Below are 22,002 nucleotides of genomic sequence, written 5' to 3' on the forward strand. Positions count from 1 at the left end.
CGTTTAAATGAAGATAAACACACAAGGGTTAGTCTTGACCTGGCTGGAAATGTAATAAATTTTATAAAATACTATGCAGTACAGTGAGATTAACTTATGCCTGAGGACACTGTGAAAGGTTATATAGGACATTATAGAGGGAGCATTTTAGAGCTAATCATGGACAAAAACATTGCATTGTTTAAAAAATTATACAACTATAGACTCACAAAAATCTGAAATCAAATTCATAGTTGTTAAAGACCTCAATGCAAAAAGAAAGTAAAATTACTGTCAGGGGTTGACTTGGTCATTGATAACCTCATTTGAATTTGGAATTTATGGTGCTGGGCAAGTACATTTTCAGAGTAATTTAGGCATATGTTTTTGTTTTTTTTGTCCCAAGATTATTTCCCATGGCTTAATCTATTTGGTGAGGAATTTTAGTAAGTTCCATTTTTAATTACATACAAACATCATTTTAAACAGTTGAGTAGCTGGAATTCTTTGATTTGTCTCTGTATATACACCGAACCAACCAACAGCATGGTTCATCATCAAGTAGTGCCGTTCAGGAACCTCTTGTACACACACGCACACTCCAGTCAGAAAATGGGTTGAATTGCTAACTGACAGGACAATAATTGTTAATATTAACTATATTGTTTTGACTTGGACCATATGTAAACTAAACACAGTTTACACCTGTTTAGTAAAGATTTTGGACAAAGTAAAATCAGTGAAGTGTTTTATAGTAGAAAAATCTACAATACGCTAGATGAATATTACCAGTCATGAGAAATAAAAGTGATTTTTAACATAATACACCACATGGAGATTAGATTTACAATGAACCAGCTGAAAGGGAAAACACTAGAAAGCATTATTCAATTGTTCAATAAATACTTAATACAGTTTATAAAGCATAAATAATTTTTAAACTAATTTTATAGTTGGAAGTTTAACACTGTTGACTAGCAGATTCTCACATTGCTGGAAACTTCGTACTGACGCTCAGATAATCGTAAACAAGATAAGAAAGCACGGCCCTACTAAAAACGTAAATATTTTCTCACATCCAGCAGGAAAAAGAAAGCAAAAACTATTGTTTTCCTAAAGTGTCTTTTTAAAAAAAAAAAAAGAGGGGGGGGGGGGGGGTGATGAGTAGAAAATGAAAAAGAAAGAAAATAAATGGGGGGAATCATCAGCGTCCAGAGTACCTGAACCGGGAGGCCTGTCGGGATAATTCGGCACACGTTAGGTATCAGTGTCATCAGAGAAGTTGCTGTGTGTATGTATAAAAAAGTATTCTGCAATATTTACAGATGAAATCTCATATTTTGACAGGCAAAAACAAACATGGTCAATACTGAGATTTAAGCCAGAATTCCATATTCAATACTCCTGTCATTCCAGGCACTTGCGACCGATGTCCACTGTGTAACGGTGAGTGAATTTGTTTCTTTGTCCTTTATTTACTCAGAAGTCGTTCATCTTCTGCAGGTATTTCAGTATGGAGTCCATGCCCTGTGGGGAGCCCCAGACCCTCTTTAGTGCCTCGCACTCCCGCTCGTTAGCCTGCTCCAGAGAGCCTCGGTTAATGTTCCGCACCAGTGCTTTAGACTCTCGCAGAACCTCCAGGGTTGACGTGGTGGAGAGCAGCATCATGCAAATGAAGTGAAATAAAATACAAAAGGAAAAAAACATGACTTATGGATGTAGATGTACTGGGAAAGGTATTCATAATTATTTAAAAAGATACAAAGCTTAAAGTACATTTCCTTCTGGGTTATGAAAAACATAAAAAAACAAACATTTTTTTAAACTCTAAAGTAAAAACTGAACAGAGAAAGTGCATCTTAATGTCAGTTATGCATGACTAATGGAATGCACAAAATGAAAGATATGAACCAGATAGCATGCAGAATGTCAAAAAAAAAAAAAAAAAAAGGGGATGACTTACAACTGAATTACACAAGACTAGCTCCCTAATGCGAGCCATGACCTCCTGGGCGAAGGTCCCTGGCCAGAGCACCTGGGACACCAAGCCTTTGGCACATGCCTCCTGGGCAGTCAGCTTTCTCCCACTCAGCAACATCTCATTAGCCTGGAAAAAGAGAAGTGGTTTGTTCAACTTTAACTGTGTTTATAAAAAAATAAATAAAGTGATGACACAGAATAACATTATTATAATGTCTAGTTTCATGTGCAGCTGTTTTGATAGACTGAAAGGTAGGTTAGGCATTTAATTTTTAATGTTAATAAGTTTCATGAGACCAATTTTAGCTTTGATTACGGTGTGCAATGTGATTTTAATTCACTTGTAAATAGAATTCCTTAGAATCGCAGAATCACTCCTTCACAATTTGAGTTGAATATGGCTGTGTCATCATGGAAGAAAAAAATTGCATTGATGAGATTAACTCATCATTTAATACATTCGGGGAGTCAGCTGACTTCATTTTAATGCCACCAATTGTTTAACTGATCACTGTCATGATCATTCATCATCCTGACCACAAATGGCTCAAACTGACCTTTTGTCCCCAGTCTACACAGTAACCCAAAACAACAAAGTGAAATCTTACATTTAAAAACATTCAGACTCTCTTTGTCAGTACTTCATTTGTTATAGTTGGTCTTTCAGTCGCTCCCACAGGGGGTTGCCCCGGTGCACCATCTGATGACTTGATCTATAACTTTATGCCGGATGTCTTTCGTGACGGAACCCGCCCATTTTATCCGGGCTTGGGACTGGCACTGCATCCAATGGCTGGGGTTGGGGCATTGGGTGGGATTTGTACATCTCTATATTTGAAACCTTATCCTTTCCTCAAGTTTTACCAATCTCTGGTTTTGCCAGCACTCATTTAGGACAATTTTTCTTTTTATTTCATTAGAAAAGTTCTTTAAATGCTTTTCACATGCATTTTAAAAATAAAAATGCAGCCGTCAGACCATACAGACGTTCTGGTCTGATCCCACAAATTGCTAAAGGTTAATGTTGGCTTTGATCGAAATAACAGTGTCCATTGCTTACACTGCAGTGTATGGGGCAGCAGGACCCAGACTATTCTGAGTGCACATGTTTTGGAAGACATGGTCAAGAGGCAGTATGATGACCTGGGCAACGTTCTGCTGAGAAACATTGGCTATTTATGCTCCTGTAATATCATTCTGACACCTATCCAAGCATTGTTGCAGGCCAAGTACAGTGTTCACTAATGAACACAGCTGGATAATGCCTTGTCACACTGTAAAAAAAAATTCTTAAATTGCCCCTATTGTGCCATTTTAAAGGTTGCTAATATTGCTTAATGAGTCTCTTAAAACAAGTTTATATGTATGCAAGGTCAAAAAACACTTTAGTTTTTTTCCAAAAACAGATTTAATTTTAACCCATTTCTAAATGATTCGTAAACGACTCGTGTGAAGCAGTTCGAAGATTCAGTCTGTCTAAACCCCTCCTTTCCGTGAGCCCTCACTGCTGTGATTGGTCAGATGGCGCAGTTCTTTATGATTGGTCTACCGCTACAGCGTGTGTCGGAAAATGAAACGCCCATTACTTTAACTGAATGACGGCTCTGGAAACACATCAATAGATAGAAAACATGGCGTCGGTTTTACCGTGTAAGGACCAGCTAATTTTATATTAACTGTGGCTACAAAAACCGAGAGGTCTTTTATCTGTGTCGGTGTTGCGTTAAAAGGCCGGTGAGCAAAAAGGACAAACACAAACAAGTAGATAAAGCAAACGTGTATTATACAAAACTAAATAAAGTAAACAAAAAAGGTGCACCACAACCAAACAAAGTTATAAACAATATTTACAAACTATATATAATAAACGGTATGTGTGCATGAACGCGAGTGAGTGGAAAATATCCAAAGTCCGTGTGTTATCCGAGTATGGTTCGGTCTCACCGGGGTTAATAAGGTCCGGGAGGCTGATGACGGAGTGTGAGAAGTCCGGGGAATATGTCCAGTCAAAGACAATCCGGTTAAAAAATCTTGAAAAAAAGAAAATGATCCACAGCAATCTCTCCTTCTCTCGTCCAAACAAATAACGCCAGTGCTGGTCCACCATTAGTACTCATGCAAGGAGCACGCGCACTTCGCTTGTGTGTTTTTCCCCCTCGGGGCACCGTAGAAGGGCATGGGGCATGCGGACTTCGCGAGTGTGATGCATTTTTGCTATAAGGGCATGGAGCACGCTCACTTCGCGTGTGTGTTTTTCCCCTCGGAGCTTGCTGTACAAGATGGGCCTGCGGACTTCGCGAGTGTTAGAGTTCAGTTTTGGTGAATGGTGGAGAATAAACAGTTAAAAAGGATTTTGTGCGCTCTCGTTTTTTTTTTATTGTTTTTTTTATATTACAAAGTGTTTAAGCGGCATAATGCTCGGTCACATTAACAAGAGTGTGGTAACATTAATTGTAAGATGGCGGGCAAGTTGTTCGTGATGTAGAACGTGGGTGGACATTATGCAAATATGTTACTGAGTGACATGGATCCGTAACAGAAAAATTTGATTTGCCAACGACTCGTTTGGGCGAATGTGAGCTGACTCTTTTTTTAATAGACAAAAAATCCATTTATCGTGCACTGTCAGCGTCACAGATAGTGCAAATAGTTTATGTTCACATACAGCTACATGACACTGCATAAAAGATAATATTTGAAAAAGCCTAATAGGACCACTTTAAGGAACGGTTTGAGGTAAATGACGGAGTTCAAGACATTAACGTGGCTTCCAAATTCCCCATATCTCAATCTAATCAAGTATCTGTGGAATGTGCTGCATAAACAAGTCAAATCCATGAAAGCACAGACTTGTGACATAGATAACCTAAAATATCTGCTGTTAACGTCCTGGTGCCAAATAACACATCACACATTCTTAGGCCTTGAAGGTTCAGAGCGGTTTTGGTGGCACAAGAAGGTCCTACACAATATTAGGCAGTTCGATTCAATATTATGGCTGGTCAGTGTGTATACTACTGTAAGTAAAGTGGAACATGGATGAATAACATAATCTTGCATTTTAGAACATGTTTATAGATACTCACTGATGCAACTCCCATGATGTGAGGGAATGTTACAGAGGAACATGCATCTGGGGTCTGTCCAAAGATAGCATAAGGGGTTTGAAACCAGGCCTTCTCATTGGCCCAGATAACATCACAGAGAGGCAAGATGGAGGCTCCAAGTCCAACAGCAGGTCCATTTACAGCAGCAATGATTGGTTTCTTAAACTGGATAAATGTGTTCACAAATGCCCTGAGAAGAGATAAGTGAAAAAATAGTAGCTGTAATACTAAAAAGAATGGCTCCTGAGGAAGATTTTAGGTAAAAGTATCATATACATAACATTGTTTAGACAATGCTTTTGTTCCCCTTTATAGACAAAATATGTAACAAAAAAGGCAGAAAAAAGGATATTCGACAGTGCAACTGGAGAGATGTTAAGGGTAATGTAATGATGCTGATATATGGTTTGGACCAATTTCCATCAATATTCATCTAGCCTCAATGTAAAAAAAATAAAAATAATAATAAATACTTTAAACATATGCAGACAACTGAACGTCACATTCCAAACCCACAGGCATTAATATTAGGTCTTCTGGAAAGAAGTCCACTAGATTTTGGATTTTATTTAGCCACAAGAGATCAGATGTGCTACAAGGAGGCCTCCCATGTTCAGTTGGGTTGAAGACTGTGCAGGCTATTTGGGTCCTGTCACTTTAGCAAGTGTCCATGAAGCTCGGTTTTTGCAAAAAGGAATCGGAACTGGTTAAACTTCCAATAAATTGAGAGTGTATTGCTAGAGCATATAGACACATTAGATAAGACTTTCAGCCTTTCTTTAAAAAATTAATAAATAAATAAATCACTATCTGGGAAAGAACCACATATGGTTTTCTTGATCATTTGTCAAATATATCTGGCAGTAAAGCAAACAGAATTTTCAAACATTGTTTCTTACGACACTGTTGTGTCCTTGCTGAATGGGTAGACAAGACCATATTTAATTAGCTCAAACCATATTTAAGCATGCAAGTTTCTTTTGTTAACAAAAGGGAAGAAATAATTGCGGGACAATATAAAAAAAAAAATAATGAAAACATGATGTTCTTAGGCTGCTGAAAATCCTGTAATAATAAATAGTTTTGTACCCGAGTCTCCAGTAACGAAAGTGGACTTCATGTTAACTTAAACATTCCTTATTATACTAAACTTTTAGCCTCCTAACACAGTTATATCGCAAATCAATCCCTATTATCTGTTATCATCCAAATGAGGAGGGCTTCCCTGTTAAGTCTGGTTCCTCTCAAGATTTCTTCCTATTGTCATCTTATTGCATCACCGCCGCCCCCATCTTGCTCATCATGGACAATCTGTTAATTATGATTTATACATATTTCCTTACACTTTTTAAACTAATTTCCATAAATGTTTGATTTTATAAAGTTGCTTTGCAACAACGAAAAATGTTAAAATGTGCTATATAAGTATAAAACTGAATTAAAGTAATATATCTTAATCAGAGGTGTCAAATTGGAATTAGTAAGAGGTCATGTCAAATAGACCACAGGCATCATAAAAGTCTTTCCACAAGGCTCTTTGTTTTTAATTTCTAGATAAAATTAGGTTTTAAGTCAAGCCTTTATTTGTCACATATACATTACTACATAGTAAAATTCTTTCTTCACATATCCCAGCGTAACTAGGGTTAGAGCGCAGGGTCAGCCATGATACAGCGCCCCTGGAGCAGGAAGGGTTAAGGGCCTTGCTTAAGGGCCTAACAACAGCAACATGGTGGAGCTGGGTATCAAACCGCCACTCTTCCGTAACTCAGTGCCTTAGCCCTCTGAGCTACCACTTAATTTCTACTTCCAAGAATGGATTCCTATTATAAGTTATTAAAAGACTATCCATCTGATTATGTAGTTCAGGGAGGAGAGGCTCTTTATTTTTTTAACTTAACACAAAGTGTTACCCTGATTAAACAAATGATCATCAGCTGGCTCATTCAGTCAAGTGATACCGTGTTAGTGTCACTAATTAATTGCTAAATTATTTATGAAATTTCCCTGCTGTGGGACGAATAAAGGTATATACACACACACACACACACACACACACACACACACACACACACAGACAGACTGCAGTTAAATGAAACTGGGTCCAAAAGAAAAAAAAAGTTGAAGAGAAAGTAAAGTGCCTTGGATCCTCTTCCATTTAAGAGAATGGCTTTTATTTCACCAGGCATTTAATTTGTATTTAGCGTGACCTCTTCATTGGCTCGGGTTACCATCAGTGACAGTGCTTTAGATGTTGAACTAGACAAGAAGTTCATGACAGGCTCAAGGTTCTTGCTATTTTTAATTTAAGAATATTATTTATTTCTCAAAAAAAATATTTTTAAACCTAAAAATTTGCTAGAATCAAACACTAAGCATCTACATCACTCAGTATTGTAATAGGTTAATATTAGGAAAAGCCAGGTAAGTCAACTCCTCCATTCCTTCACTGAAATGCATGAAATCTAAGCCCCTGTGAAAACCTTGGAGCATTAAAGCACAAACCCCCTCTCTCAATTGCTCTGGCCTGGCAGCTGTTACCTGCTAAAATGACCTACGGTCTCTACTTTTCACTTACAACCCCGTTGCCAAAAAAGTTCTGACGGTATGCAAATTAGCAATAAAAACCAAACCAAAAAGGGGTCACCTGTAGTTTTCACACTAAAAATGTGTCATCGTAGTGGTTTTAATATAGTACAAGGCAAAGTGACCTACAGACTTTTCTTTTGCCAATTTGAGATTTAAAATGTGTAATGTAACACACTACTTCGTACCCTCTCATTTTAGCACTCAAATTTAAACACCTATTGATCAACAGGTGTAAATCGAGTTCTGCAGCACTGTCTATCTCTTAACAGCCATGTGCTCAGATTCTGCCTCATTGGTAAGTTGTTTTAGATTTATTTTAGCGTATTTAATTAATAATGAAGGAAATCACCAGTCACCACCAGATATGATATCACGACACCTACAGTAGGTGCCAATTAGATTAATATTGTCACAATTTTATAAATATCAAGAATTCTATATTACTTTCTTCCAATTTTGTTAAAATTAAGACCGAATTAAAAAAAAAAAAAAGTTGTTATAACTGGAAAGATGTATACTTTTGCTTTATTCAATAGCTTCACAACTAAAAAGAACATAAGCAATTAAATGTAGCACACTCCTTATATCAACTTCCTCACTTTAAACCAAGAGCAGCATTTCAACAACACAAACTAATTTCTAATGCAAGAGCTTAACATTTAACTTAAAATGAAAAAAAAAAAAAAAAAAAAGCGACATTTTACTAATCAGCCTGCATCTCGGCAAATAATTCACTCCTGCCACAAGGGATGCTATTATGTAGAGTGCTATAGTTTAGAGTGCGCCAGCTAATGTTTCTAACATGTTTTGAGACTAATTAGCATTTGTAATGTGCGGGTCTCGCAATTCACTTGCAAAGTTGACAGAAAAAGGCGGATCGGAGGTTTAACCTGCACAACTTTTTAATGTAAATGAAATACCATAAACTGTAACACCACTCTGAAGCTAATGCATTCAGCACACACTTAGTAATGTCCAAGGCTGATTGGTCACGGATACTCAAACCAGCCAACTAAAAACGAGGCAATTCCCGTGACTGGCTAATTGACCAGTGCATCCCCATTATAAATGTAATACATCATCTAAAAACCAATTTTGGAGTCAATGTAACGCGTCAATCAGAACACAAACGACTCGCAATTCAAACCACTCTGTGTTTCTGCATTTCGTGTCAATGTAATTTTTACCTAATGGTTTCCGCCATTTTGATGCTCTCTCTTTTTCGATCATCCGTAAGTCTTCTGATTAGGTAAATGAAGTCCAAGCCAAAACAGAACACACTTCCAACTGCGCTCAGTAAGACCAACTTGCTGTCATCAGCTGCTGCTGTGGCCATGGCGCTCTGAACCTCCTTCATCACCTGCAGCATTCAGGGGTCACAGGTGTTACATCACTTGCTACAAAAACACGTAACAAATGCATTTAACTTTAATGTAGTAATATGATGGAAGAACAACATACTGCATTAAATAGATCTAATACATTTGATACATGTTGTGCCTTCTCCAAATTGTCTGAAAAAAAACCCTAAACACTTATGAAGTTTAACTAAAAGAACATAATTACAATTCCAGACACCCTGTGAGACGTCTGATGCAGCTCTATAGCATGTTTACACTCACATCAGGATTTAAAGAATTGTTCTCAGACGTCTTGGTAGAAAACAGAATGTGTGTGAAGCCGTCCTGCTTCTTCACAACAATGTCTCTATAGCGATAAGCACTCTCTGTCTGACGAACGCTGAAGCGCAGGCGCTTGTCGATGGCAGAGCGCTCCTCAAGCTTCCGTTTGCCTATCGTATTTGTTACACCCGAGCCGGCTGCCACTCCCGCTGTGCCATTCTGTACACTGGCTGTCCCACTGGCTGACGATGCCTCCATAAGAGTTGATGCACCTTTGACATAAATTACATCAATGCCAGTCTGTATTAACACACCAAGTAACTCAACATACATTTCATTCAGTTAACATACATTAGATATGAGATGGATGGTTAGATGGACCTGAAGATCGAAAGACATATACAGATCTGGCCAACTTGACATATATAGAAATGGATATGGATGGCTCTCCATCCAGTGGCACAGGGGTAAAGTGCTTGCCACTATTATCCAGAGGTTAGGGGTTTGATTCCCAGGTTATGCTACAGCTATCCGTAGCCAGAAGCCTTGAGAGCAGTCAGGGGCGGTGCATACCTGGACTCCAACATTATTTATGATGATGCTACCCAATCTTGTGTTTCTGTAACCTCAAGCAAGCGAAGGAGATCAGACAGTGATTGTGCACATGATAGAGACAGTGATCCTAGTGTGTTACACCCCTTGTGTGTGACACTCCCTAATGGTTTGTCTGCAGCTTCACGTGCATCAGAAGAGGAAAGGGTAAGCCCAACACAACACATGGGAATTGGACCTGTCTAAATTAGGGCAAAAAACACCAATGTCCCTGAAAAAGAAGTTGGTGTGGGTGGTTTAAAAAAAAACAAAAAAAAACTATATTTTATACACAGACCAGCTATATTGCTTAAGGACTAAAATAGAATCTCTTAAGGCCTAGTTCACATTAGGGCTGCAACTAACTAATAACTGCTTTGATAATCTATTAATCTAGCAATTATTGAATCAAACAATTATGGTTGTTTGGTGCATAAATATAACTATTAATTAAAGCTTTAAGATGGTGGATGGTAATTATGGGAGTTAAGTTAAAATGTTAAGAAAAGTCAGATAAACCCTGTGGTGAAAGGTGTGGTTAAATGACAGATCATGGTCAAGTAAAGTGTGAAGAGCCCAGAGAGTGAGATAAGGACAAACACCTGAGGAGAAAGTGGATAATTAGTGTGTGTCTGTTGCTGTGAGCTGAAAAATGCAACAGTAAGAGAGAACGCATGTGATCATAAGGTAAATGTATTTGTGTGATTTTATTCAAAAAACGTTCACTGAGGAAAAATAAAACTTGAAATAAAAACTATCCAGGTGTGAATCCTTTCCCACTTACGTGACACCTCCCCTCTTTCCCTGATTTTAGCAGCTGATTTGCTGTGAAATGTTGAGTGAAATGTTCCCTTAGGAGATTTTTGCCATTAAGCTATTACTCACTACGCCTCACACCTACATGTCAGAGCGCTCACAGTTCCTACTACAATAAAATCTAATAGGCAACTAAATTTATTGTAAACTACAGTGGTGCCTCAGCACATTCCCATGGGAAATAATGTAAAAGCAGATAATCCATTCCAGCCACCCAAAAATATTACCATCATTGCCAATTTCCAACACCATAGTCATATTTTTTAAATATTAAAACAATCAAATGAAAAAGACATTGGAAAAGACATGTAATTGAAGTTAAATATGAAGAAAACAGACAATAAACCTCACTTAAATTGTGACTCCTTTTGGCACTGGGTGAAAAACAAAAATTGCTCCCTTGTCTTCTTGCTCCTTGCTTATATTCTTAGGAATGGTGCACTAAATCATGCACAAAATGCGAAACACTAATGCATATATTACAGAGACCCCCCCCCCCCCCTTCCTTGTTTGGAATCAGAGTGTGACATATCTGGTACAAAACCTTTTTTTTCAGGCTTCCGCTTTGCCAGCATGGCGTTTACGGTTGGGGTTTTATCACTGGCAATTGGTTTGGCATGCTCTCAATGGTATAATCTTGCATTTTTATGTGGAAAAATTTTGGTCAAAAATGGCATTTTGTGTCAAATGTTTTTACTAATAAATATAGATAACTTCAGTTAAAACATACTTTTCAAACATTAGCGACACAGATTGGTCAAACACATTTCGTATTATTACCTGGACCCAAATATTCCATTTATAATCAACCCAACTGGAATATAAGCGCTTCTATCCACCTTAAGAAGCTGACCCAATCTGAGCCAATCAGAATCATTTTTTTAAGTTAATTAAATCTCTGATAAGTCATTTAACAGGTAAATATTAACCATGTAAAAACATGATCAGTTCTCTCCTCTCTTGGTGGAACGTTTGTGGATTTGACGAGTTTCAGAGAGGAAAATTTAGCTTTCATCCTGATCAGCAAACTCTGAGAACAACTCTCCCACCTGTGTTTACTTCAGACTTCATCCACTTTGTCTCTAGCTGAGAAAGGGCCACTGATTGCCCCACAATTTCACTTATAGTAAAGATTCCAACAAATCATAGATGAGGATGAATCCTTGTAACCAGCAGGCAGATCTGTTTCGATCATAGCTTTATAATGGAGAGTCAAAAGTTCTCCAGAAAACACAGTGGTGGGCACTTTCACCAGTTCTTTCACCAGGTAAGTGACAGGTATGATTTCTATACTACCCTGTAAATCTCAACAAAAACAAAAGATGAATACAGACAAGTATATGGTTCACAGGCAATATAACATACCTTTCCCGTTCAGTGTGCGGACAGCAGCAGGTGTGATAGGAACTTGAGGCGGTGGCAGAGCTGCCTGAGTCCTGGGCCGTGTGCCCATGCGTGCACGCTCCTGTCCAGGCACAAGGACATGCCCAGCAGATTTCTCCTGCACGGCCACCTCAGGGGGCACAGAGTCAGGTTCCTCTCCGCCTTGTTCCAGACTGTGGGCTGCCTCACTGGGAGACTGCTCAGAGTCAGCTCGACTGTTCATCGGGCTTTTTGGCACTAAGATTTTGATCCCAGACTTTGCCAGGTCCATACTACAACGTAAAGTGCTGGCAGGAGGTGTGGATAAAAAAGGCTGCTGTTGTGTGTCTGCTTTAGCATCCATGTTTTTGTTTTCCAGTGCATTCTGTGGTGACTGCGGTTGTTTCTTAACACTGGTGGAAGGCTTGCTCAGAGCAGATGCAGCACTACTGTTTTGGGGCTGAGGCCTGTTCATCTGCTTGCGAGCATTGCTGATGGAGCTGTTACCCACAGCCGTGCCTGGAGACCTGCGTGTAGAACGCACACAGGGGGCATCTCCCGACCTCTCACTGTGTTGACGATTAAACTCATTTATAAACTCTATGCAGCTGGTTAGATTAGCTTCAGGCTCCCAAGTGTCTCCTTCAAAAGTATAACCCCTCCAGCGAACCAAATACTCCATTTTGCCTTTCTTGTTTTTACGTTTACCAACAATTCTCTCAACCTAAAGAGGATGAAAAAGCAAAAATGTAAAATGCATTTTAATCTGTGGATAAAAATGTCAGGGCAGGAGAAAACAAAAGAAAAATATGAAAGGATGCAGGAAGGAAGTGATTGCCCTTCCAAAATGTTCTTTACCACTGTTAATAATTGGATAATAAAAATTTAGAATCATCAGTAAATTAAATTACTGCCTCTAAATTAACAATTTAACGTAATCATTGTCTCTGAATTAACAATAGACTGATTTAGCAGGGAGATAGGACCTGGGTGATGCTGCTGCTGCCACTGAAATTGAATGTTATCTCGGCTGAGCTACTCACTCTGTACATCAAAAACAATGACTGTAATGATAGTTGGCAACCACTGAAGTTGTAAAAGGAATATGGCTAAACAGTTAAGGGAGAAAATCTCACTACAATATGAAACAAAAAAGAATAACACTCAATTCTTTCTATTACTGCTACTTATACATACAGGTCCCAAAAAATTAGCATATTGTGATTAAGTTCATAATTTTTTGTAATGTACTGATAAACATAAGACTTTCATATATTTCAGATTCATTACACACAGCTGAAGTAGTTCAAGCCTTTTAATTGTTTTAATATTGATGATTTTGGCATACAGCTCATGAAAACCCAAAATTCCTATCTCAAAAAATTATCATATTTCATCCGACCAATAAAAAAAAAAGTGTTTTTAATACAAAAAAAGTCAACCTTCAAATAATTATGTTCAGTTATGCACTCAATACTTGGTCGGGAATCCTTTTGCAGAAATGACTGCTTCAATGTGGTGTGGCATGGAGGCAATCAGCCTGTGGCACTGCTGAGGTGTTATGGAGGCCCAGGATGCTTCGATAGCGGCCTTAAGCTCATCCAGAGTGTTGGGTCTTGCGTCTCTTAACTTTCTCTTCACAATATCCCACAGATTCTCTATGGGGTTCAGGTCAGGAAAGTTGGCAGGCCAATTGAGCACAGTAATACCATGGTCAGTAAACCATTTACCAGTGGTTTTGGCACCGTGAGCAGGTGCCAGGTCGTGCTGAAAAATGAAATCTTCATCTCCATAAAGCTTTTCAGCAGATAGAAGCATAAAGTGCTCCAAAATCTCCTGATAGCTAGCTGCATTGACCCTGCCCTTGATAAAACACAGGGGACCAACACCAGCAGCTGACATGGCACCCCAGACCATCACTGACTGTGGGTACATGACACTGGACTTCAGGCATTTTGGCATTTCCCTCTCCCCAGTCTTCCTCCAGACTCTGGCACCTTGATTTACGAATGACATGCAAAATTTGCTTTCATGCGAAAAAAGTACTTTGGACCACCAAGCAACAGTCCAGTGCTGCCCAGGTCAGGCTCTTCTGTCGCTGTTTCTGGTTCAAAAGTGGCTTGACCTGGGGAATGCGGCACTGTTGCCCATTTCCTGCACATGCCTGTACACAGTGGCTCTGGATGTTTCTACTCCAGACTCAGTCCACTGCTTCCGCAGGTCCCCCAAGGTCTGGAATCGGTCCTTCTCCACAATCTTTCTCAGGGTCTGGTCACCTCTTCTCGTTGTGCAGCGTTTTCTGCCACACTTTTTCTTTCCCACAGACTTCCCACTGCGGTGCCTTAATACAGCACTCTGGGAACAGCCTATTCGTTCAGAAATTTCTTTCTGTGTCTTACCCTCTTGCTTGAGGGTGTCAATGATGGCCTTCTGAACAGCAGTCAGGTCGGCAGTCTTACCCATGATTGCGGTTTTAAGTAATAAACCAGGCTGGGAGTTTTTAAAAGCCTCAGGAATCTTTTGCAGGTGTTTAGAGTTAATTAGTTGATTCAGATGATTAGGTTAATAGCTCGTTTAGAGAACCTTTTCATGATAACCCAAAATTCCTATCTCAAAAAATTAGCATATCATGAGCTGTATGCCAAAATCATCAATATTAAAACAATAAAAGGCTTGAACTACTTCACTTGTGTGTAATGAATCTAAAATATATGAAAGTCTAATGTTTATCAGTACATTACAGAAAATAATGAACTTTATCACAATATGCTAATTTTTTAAAAAGGACCTGTATACAGTACATACACAGTTAACTGGGGACAGGATCATGGATACCCAAGGCTCATCTATGTCTGTGGGGAGCAAAGGCTACTTCTGGTCAGATCCCACAGAAAAGCCAAAGTGGCACAAATTGCTAAAAATAGTTAAAGCTGGTCCCAGTTGAACAGTATCAGAACATCCAGGGACTTGCGGTCTGCCGTGTATGGGGCTTAGCAATGTTTGTTGCTTAATTCCACAGATCTCAATCTGAAGCATCCATAATATGTGCCAGACAGAAATTCAGATCGAGGGAAGCCCCACTCCCCAACCGACAGTACCCAAATTATCCACCACTAACATCTTTGTGCCAGACACAAAAATAAAAACTTCACATTTTAATTACAGACCAAGTGAATTCCCGATGCATGCATTTCTGTAGGGTTTGAACTCGTCTTTGTTCAGCAACATCACAGCTAATGGCAAAATAAAGTTTTAATTCAGAGTTTTTTTAATTACAGAATGATGAAGTCTATAGTTTTTGTGTTGACTTGTGAATTGCAGGTTTTTTGGAATCCATGACAAAAAGTATGTAGCATCGGATATCAGTCTGATAACATGCTCTTCTACTTAGAATCTTCTATTTTTGTAGAATGATTCCTTTTGTCTAAAAATAAAAGGGTGAGTAAAAAAAATTATCCATACTCTGGATGTAAAATTTATTTCAATTACCTTTTAAAAAAGACAAATAATTTGTGGACATAATCTCCTTGCTTTTCAATATACTTTGTCAACAAGCTTTTGTATTCCCTCCTTCAAAAATGTTTAGCTTTAACCTGTGAGCTATGAATGCACTGCATTTTTTACTTAATCATCAGAATTTAAGCTTCATCCTTGTAGGGCTGCTTTCAGGCGACCAAACAAGTGAAAGTCGGAATCGAGCAAGATTAAAATGCCTTTGGACACCAGACCTTTGCGTTTAATCTTAAGTTTAGGCTTCAGCTGTTTAAGAAACATCTCACTCCAACCAGCACTGTTAACTGTTGAGCACTTTTCATCATAATGTTTCAGTACTGGCCCCTGAGCATCTCCGTTCACTGGGTACAAACTCTGTTTGCAGATATCCAAACGCTTCTGTTTACGCTCTTCTGTGAGTTGGAACCAATATATTGTTGGCATGTAACAAAATATTGTTTTACTTAAAAGAAGATTAGGTGGATTAAGCGTGTAAAAATGTACTTCAGAAGGGCTAATTTTACTCCGCAGAGTTTTGTTCTATATACTGAGCAGTTGTGAGGCACTGGTGTCAGTACTCCGTATTCACAAACAGAATATGCCACAAATGGATAAACACCATCTAACATAGTTAGAGATTCCTACATACAAACTAGAACCAAATAGATTACAGAACAGATGGATTGTGCAGTTGACATACTGCTGTTGACATACTGCTGCTCTAATGTTTTGGCAGATATATTATTACCCAACAGTGTGATAAGGGAAAGCAGTAGCTCAGAGGGATACAACACGGAGTTACTGATCGGGAGGTTGGCGGTTCAAGCTCGAGCTCAACCAGGTTGCCATTGTTGGGCCCTTGAGGGAAGCCCTTAACCCCATCAGCTCCAGGGGCGCTGTATCATGTCTGACGCTGCACTCTGACCATAGTTACGCTGGGATATGCGAAGAAAGAATTTCACTGTGCAGTAATATATAAAACAAAAAGACTTAAAGGTTTAACAACAGATGTATCGGTCACACCTGAATAGTGCTAAAGGCATGGTGCATTAAGAACAATGAGCTAAAAGATCAGCTGAGACTGATCAGAAGTGCGAGTTACACATTCTTAGAAAATAAAAATTATTTAAGTGATTCAAAGTGTTAATTAGCATATATAATTATTGGTGCTAGCATTAATAGCACCACCAAATCCTGCCTTCTGTGTTATAAAGTCACCACAGGTTTGGTGTGTTTGGTGAGTGATGTAAATGCTAGCAAAAGCACTCGAGCACCCTGCTTTTAAAACAAAGGTATGTGTGGCATTTTCAACGCATGTGGCATACGTCATGCTAGACACCGGTACTGTTGTGTTAAATGCCATGCCTTCTTTGACTGCAGAATGCCAGGGAACTACTTACAAGAACACAATGAAGCAGCTGAATACCTGGAATTCTGTCTGAATGACCAAATGTGAGCAAAGGTGCCATGCAGATCTTCTTATCAACAAAATGTGTGAAAATCAAGTCCCACTGTCACGCCAAATCCTTACTACATTATCTTTTTGAAATTACAGCTCTTATGTAGTCAAACAAGTGCTTAATACATAACTTAAGACTGTTTTCCACTGAAAAGCAAAGGAATTTATTTTAATAAATAAATATCACTTTTAGAGCATATATTTAGATGGTTTTCACATGCATAATTTTTAGATGTGTTACAACAAAATATCCAATACAAATCACTCAACAGTGTTGGGAAAAGATACTCAAAAAAGTAATCTACTAGCCTTTTTATAATGTGGATGTACAGCACTTTGGTCAGTCTCACGGCTGTTTTAAATGTGCTATATAAATAAACTAAACCTAAAACAAAATATTAATTTATTAATTACTACTTTAAAATTGTAAATTGATTATATTATTGATTATTACATGTAAAAAGTAATCAGATTACTAATAACATTACTTTTAAGTTACTTTGAAAACATCCGTCACAGTGTCAGTGCTCGCTCACTCTGTAGGATCCCTAGGTGCCCCCCCCCCCCCCCCTTTGCAGGTGCACAAAAGGGGCAAGGCTCCCAGTTCTGGCCAGCTGGAAATAATTAATGTTAAAGGATCCTGGGATTTCTGCATGTTAAAAATCCTGCCATTTTTTCCTTCCTCACTCGTTTAACCCTCGCCTTCCCCGTTTGATCTAAATGATATGATCCCTTCCCGTTAGACCTCGCCTCGTGTCTGTGCAAAAAAAAATGGAACCCATTACAACATCAAATGTAAAACTACAAAGCTCTCCGGTCAGCTCGTTAACTTATGCCGCGCAAAACGTGATTTTTAAATGTATTTTAATTCACTTTCACATGCATTTAAGGTGGCTCAGTGGTAGGTGTTTCGCCTGCCATGTGGAAGGCCCGAGTTTGATTCCCACCCAGTGCTCAAACTCCCCAGTCACTGGACGCAGTGCCGGTCCCAGCTAAAAGTCCAACAACAACATTACTGTGTTATCAAGAAAAGTAATTATATTACAGTAACATGTAAGTCTGTAAGTATTTGGTCACCAACAGAATGGCCTCATTAATGAAGCAATCAATCTGTGATTGAGAATAGACTTTCATCTTTGGTTTAAGACATAAAACCCTGCAAATAACTGTTTAGGATTTTTTTTTTTTTTTTTTTTTTTTTTTTAAACACAGTCCATGGCAGTTTCATGGCCAGTTCATGGCCTGCCTCTTAGTTATTTTAGTTAAAGTTAAAAGAGGTCTGTTGTTAAAGGATTGGTGTTGATTTCAGTTTTTGGTTAGTAATCAAATTAAAATCTGATTCCTAAACATGTGTCTCAGTCTAAATGCAAAATACCTAAATAAATCAATCGAAAAAGAAAAATGCCTGGACAATTCTGAAACAAAGGTTGTTTGGACAGACAAACACAAGGTCAACTTATTCGAGAATAATAAGAAGAAAGAAATACAGAGAAGGAAAGGTAGAGCTCATGATCCATGATACATACAACATCATCTGTCAAACATGATGCAGGCGGTGTTATGGCATGACCATGTACGGCTGCCAATGGACTAGGAGCACTGGTGTGGCTCACAGGATTAGCAGGACAGATTCTGAAGTTTTAGAGCTGTAGATTCTGCTTAAATTCAGGCAAATTCTACAAGGTCAAAATACAGATGGAAAAGGACCTAAACATGCTAAAGCAACCCAGGAGCTTCTTAAGGCCATGAAACAGAATAGTCTTAAAAGGCAAAAATCACAAATATTGTGTAACTTTCCAAATACTAATGATTATACAAGGTCAGAAGACAAATAGTAAAAATAGATAAATAAATAAATAAATAAATAAATACTTGAGAACTTTACTAATTATATGTTACCTAATATCACACAGTTACTTTTATAAAAATGTGTTAAAAAAGATGAGGCAATAAATAATGAGTGCTTTTTAACTATGTCAAGCAGCAGTAGCGTCAATAAGCTATGAGGGTGAGTAAAAAGTTATCCACATTCCGGATATATAAAAAATTCAGTTGGCCGCACAATCATATGGGTGCCTTACGTTCAAGGCTACTGTCTCCCCAGTCACTGCTGTGCAGGTGTGATGGTGTTACATCGGTTAGTTTGTAACTGCAGTGCGAGCAAAATGCACTACCTGTGGTTGCACAAAAGGGCAGCAGCATACAGTGATTTGTTTTTTGTTGTCCAAGGGTGTACCTGGCTTGCTCAATCATAATTTTTTACCTGTTTGGTCACCTGAAAGAAGCCCTACGAGAACGAAGATTCACTTCTGATGAAGAAGTGAACACAGTGGTGCATTCGTGGCTCACAGTAATTAAATTTTTTTTATAAATACAAAAGCTTGTCGACAGATGTAAGGCAAAGAGATTATTTTAGAAAAATTATGCATTCGTCTTTTCTAAAGTTTGGGTTAATTAAAAATAAGCCCTTCAGCCGGAGTGTGGATAATTTGACACACTCCCGTAGATGTTTTTAGAAATTTAATTTAACAGCCCTAATGAGGACCTTAAAAATAATTTTTTTAAAGAATAAATTACTGTGCATTATTTAAAAACAAACCACGTATATGTATAAAGAATTGAATTTAAATGGCATAGTGAGTTTGCAGGAAGACCCAGTCCTGTACACAATATATCACCAACACATCTCAACAGACTGGAGAAATTAAAGTTTATTCGGATATTATTAACCACTTGTATTATTATATAAGATGTTGATATTCTATACATGATGATGAGAGAGCAAGCAGCAGGAGGTCTATCCTGATAAAACAAAAAAACAAGAAAATAAAGAGGGAAGTAAAGAAGTATCTTCGGTCACCGGGGAAACCGTGCAGGTTAAGTTCTATAACTATAACGCGATCTTCCTGATTCCGAGACATTCTCACATGGAAAAATGTAACGTGATTTTCTTGTTGTTGTTTCTTTGTTTTTTAAATAAAAATTAAGTGCACCCTTAATGACAGGTACATCTCCATCCCAATACAATAATGATAATAAATAACGCAGGTACTCAGGAAGCAACGTGTAGGAGCTACAAAACAACTAGCCACGGCTAGCAACCCACCCATAAACTGTAGGATCTGCGCCTCTGTCTTATAGCTAACATTAGTTAAACAACTCAGTACCAAACTTTAGCTTTAACAGCGATAACGCCAAAGACTCGCAGTGCATCAGTGGCAGAGCACAGTCGCTGTTATTTCAACAGGACATACCTCATACAGCTCCTCTGTGGCCATCATGGCCTGGTAACGCTCGATGCTGCTGGAGTAATCCGACTGGAAGCCTTCCTCCAGTTCAGCTCTGCTTCTGGCCTGCTTCTTCAACTTTTTCCGCAGCACTGACTTAACGCGTCTTCTCGCTAAATACCATAAGAAAAATTTTGACCCAGACCTGTGGTGACGAATTCAATTAAAATAGTGTTTCTAAACTTCGGAAGCAGTGTTGTACGACACAACGCAAATCGAAGTCAAAGTGGAGAGGTCACGTGGTCATGACGTTCCTACGTTTGGTCAACTAGCGCCTTGCTCAATAGTAATCCTTTTTAAAATGTAAAACACAAATATATTATTACATTAATGTGCGTGTTAGTCCTTACATTCTAAACGTATTAGGGTTGAGTTAACTTGTATCTGGAATTATTTTTAGTAATTATTTATGTCTACAAAGTTTTCTGTTCTGGAGACAATGTGTAATTAAAGCATTTTATTCACAAAGAATAATATAATGACAAGAGATATCTAACCATGTTGCATTTAGTTAATTATGCGATTGGGTTATTCTACAGAAATGGTGGAATTTAGGTCATAAAAATCTCCTGAAATGTATTTATTCCTTCACTTGTAGAACTCCTTTAATAGCAATAACTTTTTAATAAATGTACTAATTCACAAAAAGTAGAGCTTAATGTTTTTTATTTTTATTTTTTTTATTTTACTTTTCATCCTGGTAACACCAATGACGGTAACAGCAATGACAATTCAGAGGAAAAATCTTAACTATTCACAAAATGGCCACCATGCGTAAGACCACATGGTTTTCAATTATGCCAACATCAATTATGTATTAGATGTAATCAATTATGTCCAATTTCTGACAGATATAATTACAAAATGAGTAACATCAATGGTGAATTTAAAAGCTTCACATAAAACAGCAGAATAAATTATGACACTAAACAATTCCTTAAACTTGGCCCTTTTTAAAAAAAAAAAAAAAAAACCAAAAAAGATCGAACGTCTTCATTGAAAATACATTCTATATCTTCGGAACATATACAAGCAATGTGCCTGTTATGTTAATTTAAATGATTCTGGCAAAACTAAGCGACAGCAGTTTCTACCATTTTTGTAGAATGACCCAGTTGTTATTCTTGAAACCCAACCCTGATAATAAGAGGAAATCCTACCCAATGCATACTGACAATACTTTGACTTCTTTCAATTACTTTTTTTCAATAGCCAAATCCTGTAACCCTAACTACAGCTATGCCCACACAGCATGGAAGTCAAATGTGTTTTATGTGTCTAAGTCTCCTCTATTATTATATGTTGAAAATCTGAAATAATAATAAGTACTACAGCTAATAGTCCTGCTGCACCTACCTACGTAGTGTCAGCTGCTCCACTCAAGAAAATTTAAAAAGGCTGGTCAACAAATTAAACCATAATGTCAAGGCAAGTAAAAGACTTTTTTTATATTGAACCTAAAGTATTCACTCGAGCTTTTTCTAAAATGTAAATCCTTTGTATTGAGCAAACCGTTAAATATCTTTTTTTCTTCTTAAGCAGTTCTTATCTTCACCCACGTAATAAAGGATGTAGATTTACTGGACCAAGGTATAGGTGACTCTAGCCACTTCTGTCTGTATAGCTGCAAAATTACAAACAATATCCTTGTTTAGTTATCTATATCGATTTTTCTTTATTACTGAAGTGTACTAATTAATGATGAAAACATAAATACA

The 22,002-nt window shown here is 38.0% G+C and overlaps 1 protein-coding gene across 1 annotated transcript; it reads right to left on the minus strand.

Moving 5' to 3' along the window:
* Nucleotides 1-1,130: 1,130 nt before the first annotated feature.
* Nucleotides 1,131-20,504, minus strand: cdyl (chromodomain protein, Y-like). The gene is made up of 7 exons (XM_053486553.1): nucleotides 20,252-20,504; nucleotides 12,050-12,770; nucleotides 9,278-9,549; nucleotides 8,843-9,015; nucleotides 5,046-5,256; nucleotides 1,943-2,086; nucleotides 1,131-1,614 (listed from the first exon to the last, which is right to left on the minus strand). Exons 1-7 carry the CDS (start codon nucleotides 20,276-20,278, stop codon nucleotides 1,459-1,461), a joined length of 1,704 nt encoding a protein of 567 aa, XP_053342528.1. The 5' UTR covers nucleotides 20,279-20,504; the 3' UTR covers nucleotides 1,131-1,458.
* Between the last annotated feature and the right edge of the window lie 1,498 nt (nucleotides 20,505-22,002).

This window comes from Clarias gariepinus, chromosome 25 (assembly GCF_024256425.1).
Source record: "Clarias gariepinus isolate MV-2021 ecotype Netherlands chromosome 25, CGAR_prim_01v2, whole genome shotgun sequence".
Lineage (NCBI taxonomy): Eukaryota > Metazoa > Chordata > Actinopteri > Siluriformes > Clariidae > Clarias > Clarias gariepinus.